This window comes from Abrus precatorius, unplaced genomic scaffold, assembly GCF_003935025.1.
Source record: "Abrus precatorius isolate BTA unplaced genomic scaffold, Abrus_2018 Scaffold8, whole genome shotgun sequence".
In the NCBI taxonomy this organism is placed as follows: domain Eukaryota; kingdom Viridiplantae; phylum Streptophyta; class Magnoliopsida; order Fabales; family Fabaceae; genus Abrus; species Abrus precatorius.
In genome coordinates, this window is record NW_020874428.1 from 17769638 (window position 1) to 17778621 (window position 8984).

Consider the following 8984-nt stretch of genomic DNA (forward strand, 5'->3'; position numbering starts at 1 on the left):
ATGACAAAGGACGCGGGAGCAGCTGAACATGTTGACCAAATAAAAAAAAAAACAAAGAGAAGAAAGAAGTAGCTGAAGATGACCGTCCATTAAAAAGAAAAGAAAATTAGAAAAGAGAAAGTGAGAGATAAATGAGAAAGAAAAGAAAAGATTGATACCAAGTACGATCGGAATATTACAATGAAGAACAGACTATTCTCTGCACCTTACACGTAGTCAGAGAACTGACATGCTGGCAACAGCAACCCTCTTAAAAGAGGCCACGTGGCATGAAAAAAGCATTTATATATATTTATTACCTTAAAAAAAGGAACCACCGAAGGTTGTTGGTGTCGGAGAGATGAAGGGAGAAACGGTGACGCTGGTGCTGGTGAACTTGGCAGGAATAATGGAGAAAGCAGACGAGTCACTGCTTCCGGGAGTGTACAAAGAAGTGGGTTTAGCCCTTCACACTGACCCAACAGGATTGGGTTCTCTCACTCTCTTCCGATCCATCGTTCAATCTTCTTGTTACCCTCTCGCCGCTTACCTCGCCATGCGCCACAACCGCACCCACGTCATCGCCCTCGGCGCTTTCCTCTGGGCCGCCGCCACTTTCCTCGTTGCCTTCTCCTCCACCTTCTTTCAGGTCACTCTCTTTCCCTTTCCTTACATCATCGCTTTTACTTTCTGCCTCAGCTCTCATATCAAATAAATGTAATTCTTTATGTAATTTTTCTGAGACCGATTGTGCTTGAATTAGAGGAGTTCATGGTAGTTAATTCCGGCGTTTAAACGAATTGCATCATTATTGCTCATTTGTTGCTCCATGGTGTGTACTTATTAATGTCGTTGATGAGTGAATTAAAATGGAAATAAATATGTGCACCATCTTTAAAATATCTTTCTTTGCACGCGTTTAGGAATGAGGGGTGTGTTACTAAATTGTCAAACTATAAAAGCTTTCCAATGTATTTTGCAAAGTATGTTCTAAATTAGGTATGGGATTCTTGGGAATCATCAAGTACACTAACATAGTTTCAGCATGTCTTTTGTTACTATATATATATTTGTGATAGAATCAAACTCTTACATAACTTATAACTGTATGAATGATAGCTCTGTTTGAGAGAAAATAAGTAAAACTGGGAGGATGGAGATAAAAGGAAGTAATATTGAAGGTCAAAATGAATGGAAAGTGCATCAACCTTTCTTTCTCCTTTTTTTTGTCTCATATGCTCCCCTTCTGACCGTACCCTCAATCCATTTATTATACACTTACATGATAAGAGCAGAAAAAATTAGGCTTTAATTTATTAAGCAAAAGCATGCTTAAAAATGTATAAAAAATTGGTATACAAGAGACTACTCTTAATTTTCAAAAGCATGTTTTTGTATATTGGAATTTTTCCTTTTGGACCGGGCAGTAGGCACATTTATGAAGTTCTTGTAGCAGAATCAGTATAACTGCTATGCTATTGTAGATATATGGCTGATTGTATTCACTTTGAACTTTGAAGTCATTGTATTATAGGTAGCTTTATCGCGAGCATTTAATGGGATTGGGCTTGCACTTGTAGCGCCTGCAATCCAGTCCCTTGTTGCCGACTCAACTGATGATAACAATCGCGGCATGGCTTTTGGATGGCTTCAGTTGACAGGCAATCTTGGTTCAATTATTGGTGGTCTCTTCTCAGTGTTGATAGCTCCAATAACAGTCCTTGGCATCCCTGGTTGGAGAATTTCCTTTCATATTGTTGGATTAATAAGCGTTTTGGTAGGTGCTTTGGTGTACATCTTTGCCAATGATCCACACTTCTCGGCTAATGGTAAAAATTATACCAATCAAGTTTCAAATAAAACATTTTGGTGTGAAGTAAAAGATCTGGTTCAGGAAGCCAAGTCAGTTTTGAAGATTTCGTCTTTCCAGATTATTGTTGCGCAGGGTGTCACTGGTTCATTTCCATGGTCTGCTTTGTCGTTTGCACCAATGTGGTTAGAGCTCACTGGCTTTTCCCACAAGAAAACCGCTTTCCTCATTGCTTTGTTTGTGGTTGCCAGTTCTGTTGGAGGATTGTTTGGAGGTAAGATGGGTGATATCCTCTCCAGGCGTCTACCAAATTCTGGGAGGATAATTCTGGCTCAGATAAGCTCTGGATCAGCAATTCCCTTAGCAGCAATTCTTTTGCTTAGTTTACCGGATGATCCATCTACAATGATACCTCACGGTCTGGTTCTAATCGTTATGGGGCTATTGATATCTTGGAATGCTCCAGCTACAAATAAGTATGTATTTCAAACTAATCATTTTTCTGTCAATTTGCTTAAACAATTTCCCAGTTGATTATCCTTATTTGGTATAGTATTTATTTGCTACTAACATTCTGGAAACATCTTTCACTCCATCCAACTTTTGTTAATACTTAAGATGATTAGTTATGCTTATATGTTACTCAATTTATGTTATGATACATTTGGTGTTGTTTCATTGGTAAAACACATGTAGATACTGATATAAAGTCCTCTCTACTCTCTAAGGCCTGCGGTTGTGGTACTTGAACTTGGAATGACCTCCATCTTAAACTTTCTTACAAAAAGAGAGAGTTGAAGATGGAGCAAACTTGTAGTGTAGTTAATAGGCACCTTCAATTAGCACTCAGTATTCAACTGTCCAAATAATATAAACATTTGAAATTTGCTTTTCAATTCACTTTCTGAATTATTACTAAATTATTTGGTTTTGTACATCTTAATCAGTAGTTTTTTGTTTACTTTTCTGCAAAAAGTTCTGTGTGCCTATGACAGAAATTTAATGGTAAAAAGAGGATAATTTATTGCTTATGTTGTGATTTTGAACTGAAAAAAGACAGCTTTGTGTGATTTTAGTAAAACTTGTTCAAGTCATATGTTTATGCATAGGTTAATTTGTCAATTGTATGGGCATTAGTCCAATTTTTGCAGAGATAGTTCCTGAGAGATCCCGAACAAGTGTATACGCCTTGGACCGATCATTTGAGTCTATACTATCATCTTTTGCTCCCCCTGCAGTGGGGATTTTGGCTCAGCATGTTTATGGGTATAAGCCCATTCCTGAAGGATCAACTGAATCTCAAGAGATTTTAACAGACAGAGAGAATGCTGCTTCATTGGCCAAGTCTCTTTACACTGCAATAGGAATTCCAATGGCTCTTTGCTGTATAATTTACACATTTCTCTATAGGACCTATCCTAGAGATAGAGACCGGGCTAAGATGGAGGCTTTGATAGAATCAGAGATGCAGCAAATTGAACCAAATGGCTTAGTCATGGAGTCAGACGAATTGTCTATTGGGGACTATGATGGTGATGGTGATCTTGATGATGAAAACATATTACTCTACCCCCAGTTGACATCTTCCGAAGAATAGTTAACTCAAATACATCACAAAAATGAGATTGCTTGACCCAATAGAGACAGGTTTAAGGTATAATGTTGGAGAATTTTTCTGAACTATATTTTGATCAATTTTTGTGCATGAATCATACATGGACAGTGATAGAAAAAAACTGTATACCCCCTTCATAGTTTTGTTTTCCACTCTTTTGATGGAAGAATTTCCTTTCGTTGTATAGAATTTAAGTGTGTAAAGTGTAATAGGTTTGATAACAATTGAATGTAGATTTATTTGTTTTGGCCTATGTAATTGACATTCAAAATTTCTTAATGTCATGTATGGTGTGAATAAGGATGACCTCGGCTAGTCAAATATTGAGGAGAATGCTCCGAAAATCAATTTGATATGTTTGGCCTTTTGTGTATATTATTTCGTTCCCTATTATTTTCTAATGTATCTTTCTCTAAGCGATTCTGGGGACCAGTGAAAATGCGCAAAGGCAATAGAGTGAGAAGTGGGAATTCCTTGTAAATACAAAAAGGGAATGAAAATTGTCTATGCTTTGAATTATTGTAATGCCATTTTTTCAGAGTTGATCTCAATATTCTCTAAGAATAATTCCCCAGTGCCAAGTTGATATTGTAAAGTAACAAGGGTCTCATCAGCAAAACATGTTTAGAAGACATGATAGACTGAAGAGAAAATGAGGGAATTAAATCCTCAGTTGGGTTTTGCTGCAGAGGTTATAACGAGAGGTCCATTCCCACAGCTTCTGAAGTGATATTTCGGTTTCCATAATCCTATTTAGATTGAATTAGTGAGAGAGATTTATTCCCTGATATTTACCTTATTTTTATAACAAAATATAAAAAAAGTAAATTTTGGAATAAAAATGTCTAAGAAAAATTATTTAAGTTATAAAAAATGTATAATTAATTTAAAAATAAATATTTAAAATAAGAAATAAAATATGCATAATTAATTTAAATTAAAAATAAAAAATAAAAATGGAAGATGATATATCATAATTTTAAAAGTTAAATTAATCTCTTTTTTTTTCATTAAAGTTGAATTAATCTTGAAAGAACATTCTCAAAATCGACGAAAGCTCTCTACATCACAATATACATTTCAACGTTCGAACAATTTGTCAGACAAGTATATACTTTTGGGCAATGGAAGCTTGAGCCTATTCATAGTAAGTTAAGTTATAGACAGATATGATCTACACTCTAAACCCACCAATACTGGCTATTATTTATCTCCTATATTCGTAGTACATGACTTGAAAGTGGAAATTGATCTCATGGAGCCATATAAAGTTTTCTATGCTCGTGTAAATATCTTCAGTCAGCATGTGATTTAGGTAAAAAAATTATTAAGTTGTTCGAAATCATGTGATTTTAGCCACTAATATTATATCATGTGAATAAATTTTATAATTTTATAAATAAAAAAATTAATATTTTATAATTCATACGTAAATTCAAACACACACCTTGCTCGACTTTTTCCTCCCAAAATAGTGTAAGCTGCAAAGCTCCTCTACCAGGTTGTCGTCTGTGATGCTCTCCATCATTGTTGTGGGAGCATACGGTGGGAGCATACGAGGGGATTTCAATGTTGCCAGCAAATGTTGAAAAGGTAATATATTAAAATTGAGTTAAAAATTAATTTAATTCTATTTTAACCAAACAAATTGTGTTAAAATTTACATTTAAAAATAAAAAGTCAAAAATTAACAATCAGGCCTTTAACTTTTCTGAGTGTATTAATATCTGATATCCAGCAAGAGTTGGTATCCCTACAGGTATTGATCAATTATCTTTATATTTGTTAATAGAAAACATAAATTTGCCAATAAAGACAACGGGAAAAAACAAATCGAACCATAGCTTAGAGATATTACTTAAAATTAACAAAATCCTTGCAAGGATCCATGAGTAGATAAAACATATGTTTGCATAATTAGAAAAATAAAATGCAGAAATGAAAGATCAGGTGACAGGTTCGTTTTCGGAAACAATTACACACGTCAAAACATAGCCACTATCAATATTTTTTTTACATACTTTTTCACATAACTTTTCAAAATTATTTAATTTATACGGACGTAAGTGTTTTTAAACTTATATCTAATATCAATGGATCTTATCAATCCTTATATATATATATATATTTAGAAAAGTGACCCTTGTAGAGACACTCTTGTCATGATTTACAAAATCTGAACTAAATCCCAAGTATGTTTGGCATTCAACAAATTCTAGGGGCTTTAAAATCCCATCCAAGTGACCTAAAGTCGTCTATTTTATTCAACATGGGAAGACAACGATGGTCCAAGACACACCAAACAGGTAACACACTGCACATTATATAGTGCCTCTTAACAAGTACAAACACACACATACACAGGAGCATGTTAAGCATCATCGTGTCCTAAAAGTGCCAAAAGCATTTTCTCGTAGTCACCGGTGGTGTCCTTGACTATGGCACGATCAAGAGGGACACTGTTCCTCCTTTGATACTCTTCAGCTATAGTTTTCAAATCAACCTCAGCCCTGGTGGCTACCACTCTTGTAAGAGCTCCTTCATCTGTTCCTTGCCTGTTGATAGCCAAACGAACAACCTTGGCAAAGTACTTCTCGGGACGGATCAAGCACTTCACAGTTGCTCTTAGTAAAGCCAGGAACTCATCCTTTGGGTCAACTTTCAGGTCCTGCAAGATTGGTTAGCAATAACCAGTTCAATCTAATCAATTTCCATAAAGCAAATATAGGGTGTTGTTAAAACACGAAGGTCTAATCAATTTCCATAAGTGAGCAGTGGGGTGCACCACTCAAATTTGTAGTTTCCTTTTGACATGTTTGAAGAGTCACAAAGGAAAGATGAAAGGAAGGAAAATTAGGAAACAGGATGCATTTGGATGTCTAGCTTAATTAAGTGCTTATTCAATATATTTTTTTAAAATGATGGCTTATGCCATAAATTTAACATTATACTTACTGAAATAAGCTGAAAACAAGTTGATTTGATAAGCAATACTAAGCTTATCGAAATAAGCTACAAAAAGCTTATCAAAGTCATAAGCTGTTTCAAACAGGTTCATGTAAGGCCATCTTTATCCCTGGAATGCAGATTTTATTCTCTCATTGCCACCGGTAGTTAAAATTAATTAAAATGCATAGAGGAGCCAGTTTACAACTAAAGCATGGTTGCTTGAAGTTGTAGAAGCAACTAAAGCTCAACTGTTTGTGGTGCTTCAGAAGATCAAGATAAGAAACCTATAAAGAAGCTGTGTTATACTTGTTCTAAGATGAACTATGTACCTTGTTGATATCTTTTCCAAATTCATCTTTGTAGTGATTCAAAGTAGCATTAATCTGTGCTCGGCTCCTTGTGGCCAAAATCCTGATGAAGTCGTCATCATTGTAAGCCTTATTTGAAATCTTCTCATGCAGTAATTTTGCCTCAGATTTTGCCAGGGTCAAATTAACCTCATCTCCTTCATATCGATAGGAACTAACAAGAGGTAATAGGAGCTAGCAAACAAAAAGTTAGCTAAATTTGACCCTATCAAGTGAAGAGAGTGACAGAAAAACATACATAAATGAAAACACAAATATAGCAAATTCTTTATGTCAGAATGAAGCTCTAAATCATTTGACAGGACAACATATGGTTTCAATGCAGTTGAGTCTTACCGGTATTGCCACAGTTCGGAACATTCAGTAAAATTTGATCAGTAATTATAGGTACAAATTGTAAGCGTACATATCAAATCACAATATAGTTTTCAGATATACAAATTGGATCTCATTAGTTATGTTCAGTCATGAATTTCTATTGCATCAATAGCACAAGTTAAACATGATCTAGTATAACCAAACAAATTGATCAGAGAGTTTCACAGGAGCATATAAAGAGTTAGTGATACGAACAATTAACAGTCCGTGTCAATATACAACTTACCCACTAATAGCATGTTTGGTTTAGTTTAATTCTAAATAAGAAATCACTTATCTTTCAAAAGCTCTCTCCTGAAGAGAAATAAGCAATTATTTCTTTAAAATAAGCTGAACCAAACATACACTAAGTACTAACAATTTGTACTACACTAGAAAGCATTCCTGAGAACCCATGTGAGGGGAAAGTAATGCATCAATTTGTCATATTCATATTTATAGGCCAGCAGGTGATATGTAGAACAGAAATATAAAATGTTTGTTACGACCAATAACAAGGTTATGCATGGAATCAGTACCTTACGGAAGTCCCCTGTTGTGTGATGAGCAACATCCTCCTCAAGAGACTTCTTATAAAGAGCATGATAAGATTTCCTCGCATAAAACAACTGTTCAGAGGACCTAGTGCAGGCTATTTCCACCAGAACCTGATTACTTGAAGTCCATTTTTTAGTTGCCTCATTTGCCAAAAATGCATCACGTTCAGCAGAATCAAGTGTCCAAAGATGAACTAGCCTCTAGTGAGTAGAAAATTCAAAGGTGCATATCAGTTTCAAACACCCAATAAAAAGGTATGCATATTATTTTGTATTCAGTTTTCATCACCAACCATTTTGGCGTCATACTCCCCAGTTAATATCTCCTTGGGCCTAAAGCCACGTTTTAATTTAACTAAAATTGCTTATTTAACTTTCAATTAGCAAAAACTCTCACATGAAGATAAAACCATTGTCTTTCACAATCTCTTAAATAACTCCCCTTTTACTCACTAGGAACATGTTCTTGAGGTATGAAAAGGAAAAACTTTATTCCTGAACTGACCTCAAAGTCACTTGTGAGCTCTTTGTCCAAGACCTTGAGGAGATCTTCTCCATAAGTCTCAGCATAAGTTTCTCTAATAAGCTTCCTCTGAGCAGCATTTCGATGACCCAAGATCGATATAATCAGTCCCTCATTAGTTCCCCAACCTGCAATTACATTTGATTAATTGCAAAGCCATCAAAAGTAAAAACACAACGAATGTCTCGAAACCAAAAACAAAATCACAATACATGAACTGCATGGGCATGATTTTCAAACTTTCTCCAAAAAGCATAATCATATAGCTTGATCGTGAATGAAATACTTCTGACAACAGAATTATTACAAAACCAGATCATACAAACTCACTAATCATACCGTATATCTCATTTCATACTTCCGAGTGAATTAATAGAGCATATATGGGATCATCATTCTCTATTTCATAATCCAAAAATCATCGATCACATTTTCAGCCTCATATTAACAAGCTCTACCTTCACACATCGCATACATGCACAGATCGATCCAATTTCCAACATATAAGACTAATTTACAGGGATTCTATTATTGAAACAGGATTTGGAGATCAGAGGAGAGTGGTGAAACCTGAGAAGGCTTTTCGGAGCTGCTCACAGTCATCGGCAACAGGGGGAAGAGGTTGAGGCACCTTCAGCGTGGACATTGTTTTGCTGTGTAACTCTCTCTTTCACACTCTCTCTGCCCTGTGTTGTGTTGTGTTGTGTGAGAAAAAGCAAATCGGAAACGATCAGAAGGGGACAACAAAATCGCTTATGCGTAGTTAAAGTCAAACGTGTCTGTCCCACCGATAATGTGACATGCAATTATGCAAATGGCTGTATAC

The 8984-nt window shown here is 35.4% G+C and overlaps 2 protein-coding genes across 5 annotated transcripts; one reads left to right on the forward strand and one right to left on the reverse strand.

Moving 5' to 3' along the window:
* Nucleotides 1-323: 323 nt before the first annotated feature.
* On the forward strand, nt 324-3756 carry LOC113847084. 3 transcript variants are annotated; one of them, XM_027475947.1, is made up of 3 exons: nt 324-628; nt 1514-2265; nt 2927-3756. In XM_027475947.1, exons 1-3 carry the CDS (start codon nt 341-343, stop codon nt 3384-3386), a joined length of 1500 nt encoding a protein of 499 aa, XP_027331748.1. In that variant the 5' UTR covers nt 324-340; the 3' UTR covers nt 3387-3756. The 3 variants fall into 3 exon arrangements, with proteins under 3 accessions (XP_027331748.1, XP_027331750.1, XP_027331749.1); XM_027475949.1 differs by having other exon boundaries at nt 1514-2325; nt 2361-3058; XM_027475948.1 differs by having other exon boundaries at nt 497-628; nt 1500-2265.
* A 1737-nt stretch (nt 3757-5493) lies between these two features.
* LOC113847294 (annexin D1-like) lies at nt 5494-8984 on the reverse strand. Of its 2 annotated transcripts, none has more exons than XM_027476297.1 (5): nt 8729-8984; nt 8141-8286; nt 7618-7836; nt 6683-6895; nt 5494-6072 (listed from the first exon to the last, which is right to left on the reverse strand). In XM_027476297.1, the coding sequence occupies exons 1-5, from the start codon at nt 8802-8804 to the stop codon at nt 5776-5778; spliced, it is 951 nt and encodes a 316-aa protein (XP_027332098.1). In that variant the 5' UTR covers nt 8805-8984; the 3' UTR covers nt 5494-5775. The 2 variants fall into 2 exon arrangements, with proteins under 2 accessions (XP_027332098.1, XP_027332099.1); XM_027476298.1 differs by having other exon boundaries at nt 5596-6072; nt 8617-8747.